The sequence below is a fragment of the Aplidium turbinatum genome, chromosome 2, assembly GCF_918807975.1.
Source record: "Aplidium turbinatum chromosome 2, kaAplTurb1.1, whole genome shotgun sequence".
NCBI classification, from domain to species: Eukaryota; Metazoa; Chordata; class Ascidiacea; order Aplousobranchia; family Polyclinidae; genus Aplidium; species Aplidium turbinatum.
The window spans coordinates 19,828,326-19,844,719 of NC_137473.1; the positions used below are offsets into that span (position 1 = coordinate 19,828,326).

At 36.0% G+C, this 16,394-nt stretch overlaps 1 protein-coding gene across 1 annotated transcript in view; it reads right to left on the reverse strand.

Moving 5' to 3' along the window:
* LOC145788409 (complement receptor type 1-like) overlaps nucleotides 1-16,394 on the reverse strand; it is a 42,833-nt gene that overhangs the window by 4,914 nt on the left and 21,525 nt on the right. Inside the window, exons 34-55 of the mRNA XM_082600176.1 lie at nucleotides 15,769-15,945; nucleotides 15,223-15,446; nucleotides 14,601-14,757; nucleotides 14,249-14,425; nucleotides 13,508-13,755; nucleotides 12,916-13,078; nucleotides 11,831-12,070; nucleotides 11,071-11,318; nucleotides 10,619-10,772; nucleotides 9,658-9,855; nucleotides 9,187-9,410; nucleotides 8,255-8,408; nucleotides 5,829-6,023; nucleotides 5,385-5,629; nucleotides 4,626-4,782; nucleotides 4,065-4,253; nucleotides 3,347-3,555; nucleotides 2,312-2,468; nucleotides 1,853-2,029; nucleotides 1,453-1,525; nucleotides 985-1,094; nucleotides 87-269 (exon numbers count right to left, since the gene is read on the reverse strand). Coding sequence (XP_082456302.1) covers nucleotides 87-269; nucleotides 985-1,094; nucleotides 1,453-1,525; nucleotides 1,853-2,029; nucleotides 2,312-2,468; nucleotides 3,347-3,555; nucleotides 4,065-4,253; nucleotides 4,626-4,782; nucleotides 5,385-5,629; nucleotides 5,829-6,023; nucleotides 8,255-8,408; nucleotides 9,187-9,410; nucleotides 9,658-9,855; nucleotides 10,619-10,772; nucleotides 11,071-11,318; nucleotides 11,831-12,070; nucleotides 12,916-13,078; nucleotides 13,508-13,755; nucleotides 14,249-14,425; nucleotides 14,601-14,757; nucleotides 15,223-15,446; nucleotides 15,769-15,945 — 4,059 coding nt within the window. The remainder of the gene's footprint in view (nucleotides 1-86; nucleotides 270-984; nucleotides 1,095-1,452; nucleotides 1,526-1,852; nucleotides 2,030-2,311; nucleotides 2,469-3,346; nucleotides 3,556-4,064; nucleotides 4,254-4,625; nucleotides 4,783-5,384; nucleotides 5,630-5,828; nucleotides 6,024-8,254; nucleotides 8,409-9,186; nucleotides 9,411-9,657; nucleotides 9,856-10,618; nucleotides 10,773-11,070; nucleotides 11,319-11,830; nucleotides 12,071-12,915; nucleotides 13,079-13,507; nucleotides 13,756-14,248; nucleotides 14,426-14,600; nucleotides 14,758-15,222; nucleotides 15,447-15,768; nucleotides 15,946-16,394) is intronic.

The window sequence follows — 16,394 nt, forward strand, 5'->3', positions numbered from 1 at the left end:
CGTAGCCTACCTTGCAACAGCTTTACGTTTTCTTTAACGAATTTAAATATATGAACATTGACAATCCTACATTCTATTCCACCAACCTCTGCAGTAAGGACGAGGACTGGACCACTTTCCATTGAAAGCACATTCCGTCGTGTTCGATTCGGCTTGCAGCTGATATAAGTCATCACATGCGTAGTGGCACTGCGACCCGTACTCGTTGTGCACATTTTTGTTGCACTCTACGCGACCATTTAGGAGATGCAAAGGCGAACATCTTCCCACTGAAATAATTGTTCTTAGAAGTGAGATTGGGAAAACAACTTTGAAACAATCAGAGACAAAATGTCGCCCATCAGTTTTTTACGAGCCACATCCATAAAATTTAAGTGAAAATGTATTCAAAGTTTGTGCATGTCACAATTACCTAACGTTTATGGTATCATACACTGATAAAACACGAAACCAACTTTGGAATGTGAGAGAGCTTATCTTCTTACGGAGAAAGTAGGCTACTTTTAAATTTCAATTTTTGACATCGCTTTACATTTCTAGTCTAAACAACCTTCAGGCTTTAAAAATGGAGCCAGCAAAGTATCGCAAATAGAAGTTTTAAAGTCTATTTAATTGATTGAAGTGGAGCCGCTAAAATGAAAATTGTTCACGAAATATTTTGCTTGCCCAATATTTTACAGACATGTTAACATTACTTGATTAGCAGTTTACGAGGAAACCCTTTAAAGTAACAGTAACGTACGCTATTTCGTGGGCAGCAAATGACAGGAGCGTGGATAAGAAAAAAACTCTTTGAATAGTTAGTTTTCTCATATTTAAAGACCCCTTGGACTACTAGTTGCCATTAGACATCAATAGAGAGCTGCCCCTTGGAATGTTATTTTCACGTGTGGTTATGCGGTTTCTTTACTAGTAGTTTCTTCTTGTGTTTATTGCTTGAAATAAGCATATCGTATTTTCAACTAGATTCAACATCTTTCTTACGTCTGCAAATTGGTTTTGGTTCATTCCATTGGCCACCAAGTAGACACGTGACTTCAGATGAACCAATCAACTCGTGTCCTTCTTGTGTACATGAAAAGGCAAGTTCTGACCTAAAATAATCAAATAAATTTCATCAATTTATTATACTAATTAATATGTGTTTATACTGATTATAACAATGTTGTTTACACACAGCGTGCAGTCATTACATTTATTTCGATCAAACTCACGCGTCTTTGTATAGCAGTTTAATGCAAAGATCAGCGTCGTCGAACGTGAATAATATTGCCATGATATATTACAAAGATCTCCACGACTATAAGCGTTAAAATTTTATTGTATCTCTTCAAAATCTGTTTTTACACCGTTAGAGCGTTTGATATCAAATTTTACTGTCATGCTACTGTGCTTACACCATGGAACTCAGTCAGTAGCAATACAATATTTACATCACATAAAAATATTTACCCTGCGCTGTTTCTGTTTGACGCTGTCACCACTCCATGGTCAAGTGTCAAAAAGTTGGATGGACAAGATATTACTGTAACAAAAAAATGCTTTGTCATGAGTGCTATAACTTCAACAGTGCTATAACTATAACAATAGAGTGTTTCAGGCTAAAATCGATAATTTGTTTAGAAAAATTTGATAACTTAAACTGAAGCTATTTTAAAGATTTTAGACCAAAAAAAAATGATAAAGTGATGGTGGTAACCTGATTTCCATTGGAGTCATCAAGCAGATTTATCTGTGTTACTTTAGCACTACGATGGACTAAACAATTTTATTAATAAATTTGAAAAATAATGCGCTACGAAATCGCATAAAGACACCACGTGTTTTATAAATGATCTTTTGCATGCGGCACCTGTGCAGCTTGGAGGTTGGCCTTCCCAAACTCCATCAGCATTGCATGTAGTTGTTTCGGAACCTGATAAGCGATAGCCCAAGTTGCAACGGAATCGGCAGGTAGAGCGGAACAAGAATCCGTCACTGCATCGGAACTCTCCGTTATCGAGTCTCGGTTGGGCGGAACAAGATCGTTCTAATCAAAGTTAGAGTTAAGGAAAATTGTGAACAAATGGATTTACCAAAGACGCAAATAATGCTTGCAGTTGGATCAAAATAATATAAACCTCATTAAATTTAACGGTGAGATTCTACACAAAAAGTGTTTGAACACAAAAAAATCTTCAAAAATGTTGGAGAATATTGATAAAAAGTTGCATAATAATCACAAGAAATAATCGTGAACTGAATCTTATACAAAAGTTTGACTCAAAAACTAAAATAGTATATCTAGTAATCTACAAATCTGTTAGCTCACTTCTACATTCTCCAAGTGGCGGAATCCATGTAATCCTCCTGTTTCCACCCCTGCTACGACAAACACTTCTTCTTCGTCCGACAAGAGTAGTACCAGGATCACAGATTAAACGACAGCTCCCGTCAGTATGGCAATGGACGATTCCAAGAGAAAAGTACTGAAGATAGATGAGATTGTGGAACTATAGCTAATTTATTATTGCGGTATAAAATTGAAATACAGTAGATTCAGTTCGTTCAATGAAAGCAAAGGTCGTTCCATTATAAAGCGAGCACCAATTGAAACAGTGAAATAGATCAATCTGCAAATAAAGATGAAAGGATGGATACCCCTTTTGCGAAACCCGGCCTGACGAACTAATAGGCGATAGCAAGTAGAAAATTTACAAAATGTATTGAAGCAATACAGGGGCAGCGAAAAAAAAGTTTTAAAATAAACTATACAACTTCTGAGGCCCGAAGAAGCAGCAACCTAAGCAGGAAGTATAGGGATAGGCTTTCTTACAAGAAAACAGCCACAGTTTTTATCTTGTTTTAGTTACTTTGTAGGGTTTGTTACAACTTGTTGGGTATGTGTCAACTTGAATAAGGTTAAGTGGTTAAGTAAGCAAAGCAAGGTGAAATGCCATATCACACACATAAATATAAAACACATCAAACATAGTTATTACTCTCTAAAATAGAATTCTAATATAAAATATTTAAATATAATTCTATTTGAATAAGGACGTTCTGATGATCCTCCTTTTAGGGTGAAACATTCTGTAGAGGATTCAGAGAGTAATAACTATGTGTGATTTAATTCGCTCTGCTTGGATTTTTGCTTGGCATTGAGCACTTTTTGTAGTATTAATAGTATTTATTGTTTAAATATAAAACACACATATAAAACACAACAAAACTGTAATTTTTTAACTTGTGAGGCACGTGACTATGTGTCACCCTGAATCCAACACTGGTAAAAGCAACAGATATTATAAATCCTTATTAATGGCTTGTCTGGGTATTTGTATTGACCGCTCAAAAATACACTCACCGTAGACACACAAGTGGTTCGAGGGATGCACGAAGGCTTCTTAACAGACCATTCGCCATTGGCTTGGCAAGTGGCTTTATCCCGGTTGGTTGATATTTGGTAGCTAGGATGGCAATAATAGTCGCATTGGGAACCGAACCGTTTTCCGTCAGAACAAACAACATTTCCGTTTTCCAGTACAAGATGGGATGATGAACATTCAATAAATTCTAAATAAAGCAAACGTGTTCTGGATAAAAAAATGTTAATTTTTGCTATATATTCTTTGGGTATTTTCCGTTTAAAATAATTCGAGCAGTTCGATGAATGTATAAGCTGAGTCAGTGGGATCAGATGAACAGAAAGCCTTTTGCATTAATTCAAATACATACGTACAAGCGTAAAATCTAAGGTATCAACCTCAGTGAGCTAAGTTATGCATTAGTTTTAAGATTTTACATTCCTGCAAACCTTCAAGCTTTAATTAGTGAAAAGATTTCCTAGTAAAAAATAAGTTTTACTGCTGTTTGTCAGACATAGCCTGACACTAATTCGCCAATTTAAGTTATATTCAAGACAGATTTTACTTTTACAAGAAAGGCTAGGTTTTAAAAATAATGATTAGTGTTAAAATCTTCATCAAGGGTCATTGTTATTTCTTTTTTGGGATCAGCAATACAAAAAAACTAAAGATAAATCAATATAAAACGGCATGATTAACTTAGTTTTTGCCAAATACCTGAGCATTCCAACTCTGAGCCGGACCATTGTCTTTGTTTGTTGCACGTCCTCATGTTGCTTTCAGGATTTCTGGCCCGGTATCCGCTGTGACATCGAGACACGAAGCAGGCAGATCCAAAGTTATTGCCATCACTGCACTGGATCGCCTCAACATTCGGAGGAAGCGGCATTGGGCTGCATCCGATCTCTAATGATATAGAAATATTTAAAATCGTCACTTATTGTGAAGAGAGAGACATATTCTGATGTAGGCCACTGTGTCGGTAAAAGTTTTTTTCGTATCAAGGCATAAGATACGCTCGGTGGTTAAATACTTAAATTAAGTGAATGGAAAAGCAAAGAAGCCAAAGTTTGTGCCCAAATTCAAAAATATTATTAAGCGTTTTGCCAAAACTTACTTGAGAGCTTTTAGACATTGTAAAATCGATCTTTTATCACTTGTTTACGCAGCCGAAAAGTCACAACTGATAATACGTCAGAATTTACTCAGAAGCATTTCTAAATGTAGTATGCTTCATCATCACATGGTGACACTTTTGGCCTATACTCCTGGACTTACTTTTACAGCCTCCCAGTGGTGGCCACCACGCGTTGTTGGCTTCGCAATGTGTGAACGCGTATTCTCCATCAGGGGAATACCCTTCGTTGCAAATTAGTTCACATCGAGATCCAAATTGTGATGATCTTGTGCAGGACAGTTCTCCATTTGCAATTGACTGCAACGAAAAAAAGATTTTATTTCGTGTGTGTATTGTGCATATGGTTTAGTTTAGTACAGTACAGTACTTTGTTCGGTATATGAGACGTTCAAGATGATAAAATTAGCCAAATGAACTTGCAGCTTGTCTTATGGGTCTCAAAGGGAGCTTTGATGCTAAAGCAATTTCTAATATTCTAGAATTTTTACAGAAAAAGTACATAAAGGAAAGTCACGGATATTTGTAATATTTGTAAGTTGCACATCGCTGGCCTTAGTAAACAAGTGGACGGTAAGTCATCTTTACGCATGTTTCATTCAATTAGATAGTCTTAACACTTAACAATTGTACGGTACCGCAAACAATGGTCCTGGCTAAAGTACCACACAAATACGTCTCTTTTAAGTTTCTTTTAAAAAAAAGTAATTTAAACGCTGTGCCGACAAAACATAGAAAATGCTTACTTAATTAAGTAACAAAGAACAATAAAATTTTTTTAAAGATACCGGCACTACACTCAAAGAGAAGTTAAGTTCTCAATCCTTTGTTCAGTTGAATTATCCGGATGTAAATCCTGGACTATAAACAAAAAAAGATCGAAAGCAAAAAAAGATCTTTACCTCATCCATCTCTTCCGCGGTAGGAAAGCATTCGGATGGGATGCAGTGAGGAGCTTCGTCCATGCTCCACGAACCATCAGTTGTACATCGGACTGACGGATCGACGACATCCTTGTCAAAACGATCCACCAGTTGGTAGCCGGGATTGCAGATGAAGAGACACTCAGAGGCGAAGAAGTGCTGGTCGCTGCAACTGATCCTTCCATTTTCAAGAACTTCATATCCCTCCGAGTGACAAGTTAGCTCTACAGTAAGGGCAAATAATAAATGGATTTCAATGTTTTTTGTTCGGAACATACTAGAACATCGACGTAATAAATCAGTTTTAAAAAAGTGTTATATAAAAGAGATGTGAACACAGTTTCCACAATATGGCTATGCTTTACACAGAAGTAGTAGGCAACCAACGACGTTTACTTTACTATGGCAATGTTTATTGTTTACTTTCACAATATCTGATTGCTCCTGTCCAACTTCCATCTGCGTCACAGGTGACGTCATGTGAACGGTCTTCCAGTGCTTCGTCTGTTCTCTTGTATCCCGGAAGACATTTGAACACACAGTAAGACTGGAATCTGTACCCATCAGTACACATCAAAGTAGTGTTTTCTGGGGTTTGCAGTGGTGAACAGCTAATTCCTAAAATCGAGGAAAATAAAATAGTTTGTCAAAAAAAAAAATGATTAGCTTAAGAAAGGAGCACTGCAAAATATTAAGAATTAAGAGTTTATTAACCTAGGTTTCATGTAGCTTAGCTTACAAAACAATTAAAGATTACTAATTGAATATTAAAGAACTTTACGTAAAGAACTAAATAGAACTTTACGTCGCTAGAATGCAGCTTTTCTTGTTTGTTGAGTGCATCAAACTTAATTCTTAAAATCCCTTCGGAAGCTCAATTTTGGCTGCTTTTACAAAGCCTTGCAATTAACTCCTACTCCACTTACTTTTTGATCCTTGCGTTGTTACTTTTATTGTTTCATCTTTTAAATATTCTTATTATTAGGGGAGAGGGAGTTAATTTTAATTTTAACTTTATCCCTTATTTTAGGATACAACAGTATATTCTAAACCTCTGGTATATTTTTTTTTTAATTTTTGTCCAAACCCTCCTCCCTTACCCTGAAAATTACTTTTCAGGTGAAATTGTCTTATATTGCATAGACGTCATGTTCTGTTTATGGTATTTAAAGTTCAAATATTGTTTTCTACTGTACTTAAACACGTTGCAAGACAACCGTAATCGTTTTTCTTTTGGTCTAGATTTCAACGTAAAACACATAGAAAAATCATTATTTTCGATTTTTGCGCATGACTACGCGAATGCGCAAAACTTTACCAAAAATACAAATTATTCTGGAAATATATTGGATATATATTGAGGAAATAAAGAGACATTAACAACATGCTTTATTTAACAACATGCTACGACATTAAAAACATGCTTTATTTTGTAACGTAAAATTGATTTTTAAACACTGTCAAAAGTTCAATGACAAGATTCGATGTAGGTCATACCTAGAAGTAGACCTAATGCATGTAAATTAGTGATGGTTGCAACTATTGCTAGAAAGATTAGTGATGGCAATCGCTTATTAGTAATAGTCAAATGAGTATCTATGGATATAGGGTCAACCTGACTGGTCTTCCAACAGTTTTAATAAATGTCGTGGACCCAGAGCTCTCCACATTTGGTTTATGAGTCAAAAAACAATCGGGGAAATACGGTAGGTTAGGGTTAGTTATTTGTGTCACGCTTTTGCGCATCGCGTAGCCAATACAAGGCAATTCTAAGCAAAGGCAAATTTCAGGGGAGGGGTAGGGGAGGAGAGGGTTGTACACAAATTTCAAATTATTTTATTAAGAGTCTTAGAATATATTGTAGCCTAAAATCAGAGCTAAAGTTAAATTAGAAGAAGAAGAAGAAAAAAAAAAACGATTACCTTATCCTCTCTAGTGTTACCATCTTTTTTAATTATAATTTAATCTTGGTTTCATTTATCTGAATTTAATCTTGGTTTATGAAAACTTTTATTTTCACAAAAGTGTTTTTTCCAAGTTTACATATATTAAATGTTTACATCAAGTATAGTTATTACTTTCTAAAACCTCTACAATCTATTTCACCTCAAAAAGGGATCATCAGAAGGTGCTTATTCAAATAGAATCAGTAGTATTATTTTACTTATTCAAATAGAATATTCTATTTGAAGTAATAACTATACTAGATGTAATTTGCACTGCTTGGAGTTTTTGCTTGGCATTGAGCACTTTTTGTAGTATTAGTATTATTAGTATTGATTGTTTACAGTATATTGAGTGTTTAATATCTAAAACTTGTATTTCTATATATATTCATTTAAAATTAAAGTTAAACTTCTAACTGCCGATCATAGCAACCTATATTGAGTCATCGACCAACAAGATAGGGAATATTTTAGATCTGGGGATGAACCAGGCTCCTGGCATAATGATGAGCTTTACTCGATAATGTACAAAGTATTTGTAACTCTGTCTTGACGTTTTTTTTTGTTTAGTTCAAATTCGATTATTTTTTATCGATAGTAACTTTGTCTTCAAATAATATAATTTCAAGCAATGAAACAAACAAGTGTAAAGCAACAAAGCCTGTGATTATATTTCCTTATCCAACATGCGATTACTGAAAGTATTTTTGAGAAAATTATTTATATTTTATTTTCATACAGTCAACTCAGAACTAATAAAACTCAATTCAAGCCTATATTTTCCAATTCGAGTCCAGAGAACTGCATTTTTCGAGTTTAATACTGATAGTATTTTCTGAGATTTAGAGTTCTGTTCTAATGTAACCATCTTTTCAACAAACCAATAAATTTTCGATGACATACTTCTGCATAGACCAAGTCCATTGCTCCATGTTCCATCCTGTTCACATGATGTTGTGTACTCTCCTGACATTTCGTAACCATCAAAACAGTGCAGAAGACATTTGGATCCGAATTTATTTTCGTTTGTACAGGTTACTTCGCCGTTTTCTTGAGCCTATAATTGTGAACAAGAAAAAGTTCAATGTGGATTCTCTCACAACAAGGCACTGAATATTGACCAGAAATTTCCACTTCTGGTCTAAAAATTTTCAGATAAAATAGGAATTAATGAAGTTCGTTGCGTAATATTGTCTGGCCCACTTTTCATAAAATGTCCATTTTCTCTTTTTTTTTTGTTATATCCAGAGTTACGCCCAGTAGTTGAACTGTAGATTAATTGGACGGGCAGGCAAAGAAATCAATATTTATGTCCAACTTCAGGCATTTAAGTGTCTTGCAAAAGACATGGCCACATGCTTTTAAGTGGTGTCGAGCCGGCGCCCATTTGAATGCCAGGTAATGGCTCTCACCACTGGGCTATACAGCCTACTAATTTCTGGTAGTAGCCCTTTAAGCTGTTACCTTTCTAAACGATAACACCAGAGGGTAGCATGCTGCTTACGGTTTTCAACATGAAACATAAAAGAAATCATGAATGCTTGACGTGTCAAACCACGAGCTACCTATCCAGGTAGATAATGCTTGTTAAAAAGCAACAAACAGATCTCTTTTTTTGTTGTTGAAGTAATGTTTGCGATAATATTTGACAGTTATTTACATTTCTGCCAACAGCTCAATGAAATTTAAAAACTCTGCTTTCGCTTCTTATTTGTGACATAATGCTAATCCTTATGGTCATATTTAGTTTTTATATAAGTGATTTGTGCTTTATCTCTCCCCATTATTTCGACTATATGTCACCGATTACAAATAACCATTTAGCCCACACTTACCTCTTTCAAACTAGAATCATTGGCAGGACATCTGTTGTTTTCACAAATTGGAGCAGTGCTTGACCACAATCCTTTGTCGGTGCAAGTGGAAATCTCGGATTGTCCTTGGATCATATGAAAACCTTGCTCGCATGTGTAGCTGCACACGGATTGAAATATGTTGGAATCCGTGCACTCGACAGATCCGTTCTTTATGTTGAGGTGGTCGTTTGAACATGTAATTTCTAAAATTAAACCGACACAATCAGTTTAAGGGCATCTTGACACAGTTGGGATTTGGACACGAGGCGGGTTGCTTGTTTTGTGAACAGCACCTTAACACTTGAAGGCTTGTTACAATGGACTAGAAGCTTTCCTCAAACGATTTGTAGCTAAACAACGTGAATACTTACTGAAGTTCTTTATCACTCACTCATGCACAAAGTAAGCACATATGTTTTATGGCAGAACACGTGTAAAAACAAGACTCACTTCTGCACACTGGCAACTTTCCACACCATGTTCCATCACTGCGGCAGGATATTCCCTTCTCCTGGTCATACTCGTCTTCAGGATCAATGATCTCATAACCATCGTCACAATTCACCTTGCAGTGGGACTTAAACAAGTTTCTATTCGTGCACGTCACCGTAGAATAAGCCGGAGTCTCCAACAAAACACATTCGATTTCTATAAAGCATTGATAGGTTAGACGAAAATTTAAATGCAACTGGTAAAACTGATACCATCAATATCATTAGCTACAATCTTCGAAACTAAAATTTACACTCAAACATTTAATTTTTTTACGCAATTTAACTTTAAGGAAAGGGAGATGACATGAAATGTCCTCAAGCTTCTCAATTGATGTAGCTACACAACTTATATTACACTTATGGTTTTGGTTGGGCTCAGTCGCAAATACTACTGTACAGTATTAGCTCTTATCCTTGCATCCACTCTCCAGAGAAAATGCATTTCACCATAATCGTGCTAAATTCTCAATATCTCGGAAGTCACCAATCTCCGATTAAATTGCAAATGATCTTTCATTCTTTCCTCTCTTTACTATTTTTTCTTTTCTCTCTTTACAAGACACAAGCTACACTTGATGAAAACATCTGTCGGATACCCTATTTTTTATGTTTTGTAGAAGATTTTTGTACTTTCAAAGCAGTTACTGTATTTATACCATTGGTTCTTCCACTACACAATCCTATTCATTTCACACATTCATGTGATTGTTTGATAATAACAAATTTATATTTTTGCTTCCAAAATCAAAACTTAATTGTATTTTCACCGAAGGCTCTTCTGTTATGAAGGACCTTCATTGTAAGTAGTTCAGACAACGAGGTACTTCAACCAATTTTCGTTTAGGAAGTCGCTACTTGAATTGGAAATATCAAAAATCATTGTTACACTGCTCCAAACTGCATTTGTTTGCACTTACTCTCGCATGGTTCTATAGCAACAGACCATTCCCCATTGCTTTGGCACACACTGCTGTTCAGGCCTCTCCTGGCATGGTAACCTCCATTACACTCAAGATCACAGCGTGATTCAAAATCTGATCCAGTACAAGTTATTGTGCCGTGCTCCTCCATCTGCAACATAATGAAAACTATATAGATAATTACACGTAGAAGAGTACCCAAATAAAACTTTCACATAGGCAAACCTGCTTTAAGTAAAGAGTATTTCAATTGAAGCAAAATAGTCTTCATTTAAAACTGTAACTTCTACAATAGCAATTTACCATCTTACATAATTTTTCGAACGATAAATAAATTATACCGTAATTCTGTTATGACTTAATCAAATATTAGTGTGGTCAGAAAACAAAATATTTTTCTATTACTGAGATGATTCCACCACTGAAATAACCACAGACCCTTACAGTACCTCTTGCATCGACGTTGCACTTGGCAAACAAGGTCTTCGTACACATATTGGAACATCATTCAAGTCCCACTTCCCACTACTTGTACACGTCACCAGTACTGAAATAGTGCTCTCGTCATCCCTAGGATATGCAAGCTGGTAGCCAGGGTTGCATTGGTAAAAGCAGGTAGACAAAAATACATTGCTATCGGAGCAAGATACGTTGCCATTGTCAAGATGATCCCAACCTTCCAAGGGACACAGCTTTTCTGTAAAGTAAAGCATTTCATCGAAGCAAGTTAGTAAAAGTTGAATGGTTTGAAATCCAATAGTGTTCTTGCTTTAGTTGGTCAAGCAGAACAATTGAGTAAATCTCCAATCTTTTAACCATTGAAAACACGTTGGTGTAGTAATATCACGTCAACTACAACCAAAACTCATGGCTAATGTTTTTTTTCAATCACTATCACAGAAGTGGAAGAAGTTGCAAGATTGTTGATATGCTTCAAAAATGTAACGCTCTCTTAATTGTGTAATTGCATTTTGTACTGTAGAGTTTAATCACCATCATTCATTTTCCATTAAATCAAAAAGTGTGTTCATTTGAAAAAGGTATAAGCAAAAATTTTACTATTTTCTTTATAAACTTATACTTTGGGTAAAATTTGTCAAACGTTATCTTTTTTCACAGCGAGTCCACCTAGCATATTCTACTTCATTATTTAAAATTACCCAACTAGTTTGCAATAGTCTTCAAGTTTGTTTAATCTACCAAACTTACTTTCACATTGAGGAGTGTGGACAATCGTCCATGTTCTTTCTTCTGTGCATTCAGCTCTAATAGCCGACGGGAGGGGTAAAGAGTTTCCGTCATCATCTCTTAGTATCTCACTATCCACAGACTCTTCAACAAACTGATGACCCTCGTTACAAGTGAATTCGCATTCGGTCTCAAAGTTGAAGCTGTCCGTGCAGTTGAGTGACCCGTCAATGGGCTCGTCCCGGGGTGCACATTCAATTACTGAACAAAAATAAATAAGTGTAAAAGTACCAAACTGCATCACGTCTGTGTTGAGTCGTTTAGACAGTGTTCCAATGGTAAAAACAGTTTTGTTTGAACAAGAGCTTCGCTATTTCATTGTTGCAAACATCGGCGCTACAGCGTCATGCAAACGACGGACAGTCCTTGGGCTACTAAGCTTAAATGAGCCTGCAGGATTGGTCGTTTTGTCATAAACGTTGTAACCAGTTGCTGTTGCAAGAAGTCGTCTGCGTATAGTCGAGTAGCCAAAAGGTCTTGACAATGCTTTGATGACTTCAATTAGACACCTATCGCGATCGCACATCTTTTTCTTTGCGAGGCATTTCAAAATGGATTGCTTGAAAATGAACATGATTTTTTTGTTCTGCTACATAGGTCAAATCTTCAAATACTGTACAGTATAAGGTTACATGATAAAAATCACACTGACAAAATTTTAAGCTGCTGGTTAGATAAAAGGTTCGAAAAGAAACGAAAATTTTGTTGTGCAAAAGTTTGTGACTAATCTGGATCGTTTAACATAATTATGAATTATTCCATTGGAGAAATTATTTTGATAGGACAACAATTGCGGCTTTATTTTTCAAGTTATAAGCTGCGTGAAAAAGATTTCACTTTGGTGTGAGGAAATTTTGCAGCTTCCTGCACAAAATCGTTTGTTTAGAAATTATGTATGTACTATTAGTTTTTGAAGCTAATATTCTTCTATCGTGGGTGAAAACTGCGTCCTTCAAAAAGATTGCCTAAAATGTAAAAAGTAGCTTCTTAAGATATTCTGTTTCAAGTTTATAGCAACATAGATTGACGTTAAGCTTGGTAACTACCTGTGCAGATTCCAATAGATGCATTCCATCTTCCCTCTTCAGTACATTGTATCACACGATTTCCGTTTGTCGCGAAACCAGGCGCACAGTTTAATCGACATATTGAGCCGAACCGGCTGCCTTCATTGCAAGAAACACTGCCGGCCTTTCCCTGGTTGAGTGCCTGAAGAAAAACACAGTTAAAGGATTTTACTCACGTTTGTCTCTTCAAGGATAAAACTTCGCTTTCTCTATGTCTGCTGTACAATCAGCAAAATCTTTAAATCTTCTAATATGCATTGCATCATGCAATGTTAAAACATTACCAGTGCGGTGTAGGAGGGCAGACCTGAGATCGATACCAGGTCGGTCATACCGAACACTTTAAAAATGGAACCCACTGTGTTCTTTCTTGCATAACTCAGTGAGGATAAGTTGGATAATGTAATGACATCGAAAATCAGATATAAATTAAAAATGAGCCCTGTCGCTAAAAAACCCTAGCAGTTTTAAAACGACAATGAATAAAACTATAACATTTTTATTATGTTGGAATATTTGCGAATCATTGTGAGAGTTATCAGCTTGCTATAAATCTGTATTATGGACTTACAGCCAAGAAATCTTCGTCTTCCTTCACTGGGCATGTTTTCTTTTCACAAATAGGAACTTCAATATTCCACTGTTCGTTTGACAGACATTCGGCTTCCACTGTGTCTTGAGAGACGAAGTCACTGTCAAGAAACTGGTATCCAGTATCGCATTCATAAACACACACCGACCCAAACAGGTTTGTCTCCGAGCAATTGGCTGTGCCCAATCGTATATCAAAATGGCCATCTGGACAGCTTATTTCTATTACTAATGTACAAAAATTAATCAACAAGGCATTATACAAATTTATAAGATCCCAATAACCTATTGAATGTTTAGCCATTGGCTACAAAATTAAAAGTTTATAAATTAGGATGTCTACGTTTAGCTGTTTAATAGATGTTTACAAAAAAAGGAAAACAATTGTTTGTGTCTTTGTCTCTGGTTCTAGTAAATTGTAGCTCAAACTGGGGGTACCAAAAAGTTTAGAAATTATACGGATTGTGTCTTATTTTTGCGTAATGTGCTAACATCGCAAGCATCGTACAATTAAAAACGTAGGCTATAGTAGATAAATCTTATATTTTTTAGTACAAACTGTATCACTATTATTGACAGAACGACAAACGCTAGCTGTAGAGGATACTGCGAAAACCAATAATGTTGTGGAAAAAAAATCAGCTAAGTTATAGGTGAAGTATTAGCAAAAATAGAATTGCGTCATAGTCATATTTTCATATGCGTGTTCACTCTAACTTACTCTCGCATTTAGGTGTTGGCGACGTGTATGTTTTATCTGCTTGACAAATTGACAGATCGTTTCCAAGCATGTAGTATCCAACATTACAGGCAAAGTTGCATTCGGATTGGTAAAAATTAGCATCGGAACATTCGATTTCCCCATTAGCAGGCCTGGCAAGTGGTTGGCATTGAATTTCTGGAATTAGAGCCACATTCTATATACTTGAAGCATTATCACTGGTATTTTCACAACATAACAAAGCAATTTCCTATCCAAAAAGTATTGTATGCAATGCATGCTATTGTAACATCATCCAGGTTACGTTTGCAATGTGTTAGTTGAAACTTCTTTAGTTGATTTGTATACTTACTTTGACAATAGCCAATCCTTCTGCTCCATTGCGCTGAATCAAGACACACAATGTTGCTTGCTCCCTCAGTGAGTTCGTATCCAATCGGACACACAACCGAACATATGGACTCAAACAGATTGTCATCAGAACAAGTCACAGTGCCTGTACTCCCCGCCTAAAACGTCAAGAAATGATAAAATGGCATCTAAAACTCAATGAGGTACTCAGAAAAAGGGTCAATCAGATTTTCAATTTTTTTTCTTGCAAAAATACATTAAATCATACGAGTGAGTGGTGAAGTAGACATTAATATCTTAATCACTGTTCTAGTTTCTCGTTGTTAATGGTTACACAAAGTTACACAAGGATCCAAGTACAACTACCGAGTTAAACCAACTTCGACCAGAAACAAAGCTTTTTCAAATAACAAATTGGTATAATTTTCTTGGTCACAAGCAAATTTGAGGTAACCCACTACAGTCTGTTGATAACACATTGCATTATTAAATCAACAGATTATTAATCACTTAGTCAGAAGCAAATTAGAGATTTTTGTTTTGCTAATGCATGTTTCATGTATACGTTTTGACAAGATGTATGATCTTGGCTCATAGCAATAGCTAACGTAGTTAAAACTTACTCTTAATAAGTTAGGATCGTCAAGGCGACATTTTACTTTGGAACACGTAGGTTTAGGATGGGACCATGTTTTCATAGCTTGGCACGTTGCGGATGTGACGCTAGACTCAGCTACCTCATATCCTCTGACGCAATCGTAGGAGCAAGTGGACTGATAGCGGTTTGCGTCGGAGCAACGCACGCTGCCATGATCCAGGGATAAGTAATCAGCAGAACATCGGACTTCTGCAAAATATTAAGTGAATTTAATAACTGTCTTATGCTTAGGGGCACTTAACTAACAAAAATCAAGGTACTATTTAAATATGTTTTATTATATTCAGCACACATAACAAATATAAATGTAGTAATTGGTTTTTTATAATAATTTGCAAATGAGCTTACTTCAACTACTAGTGCGATGCAAAGTAGTCGATTATAATTCATATTTTAATATTATGGTGATCGTCTTTCCAGCTGAGTTGCTTTTGCTATCATTGTGGAAAGTAACGTCTCTCCAACATCAAGTGAATAGTGTCAATCCATGCAGTATTTGAAAACGACATACTGGAGCAGTCAGGAAGCGGCGAAGACCATGTTCCATCAGCTTGGCAAGTGCTTAGAGGAGATCCAGTCATCTCATAACCAGAGTCGCACTTGAACTCGCAGGACGATAGAAATTTGTTCGAATCGCTGCACACTGTTAGTCCATTCAGCAAGCTTTCAAACTGAAGGCATTGGATTTCTGCGGATTACATTGAATCATGTTAGAAAGATGATGATGGCTTGAAACAAACTAGAAATTCTAGAAAGTTTAAAGCCATGCTGGAAGGAAAGTATTTAAAATACAGTATATAAAGGAGATAATTTTGTTTGGTAAACACGATAACCATGTTTTGACAATCATGCTTTTATTAAACCGTTAGCCATTGTCAATAATAGTGCTGTCATACAATAGTCATTCACGGCCAATTGCAGCTACAGACATTCTTGGACAACCTAGCATTCTGCAACGTTTTTTCCACGCGTTGCCATAGATCGCCAGCTACTCAACGTGATCAATCAGATAAAAGCACAATTCAGAATTCAATTTTACAAAATGCTTTCCAATAAAAGAAGACTTCAGATTGAAGTGAAGGACCTCATTTGTATCCTTCGTTAGTGTGATGTATGTCAGTGACTATAATCTGTAGC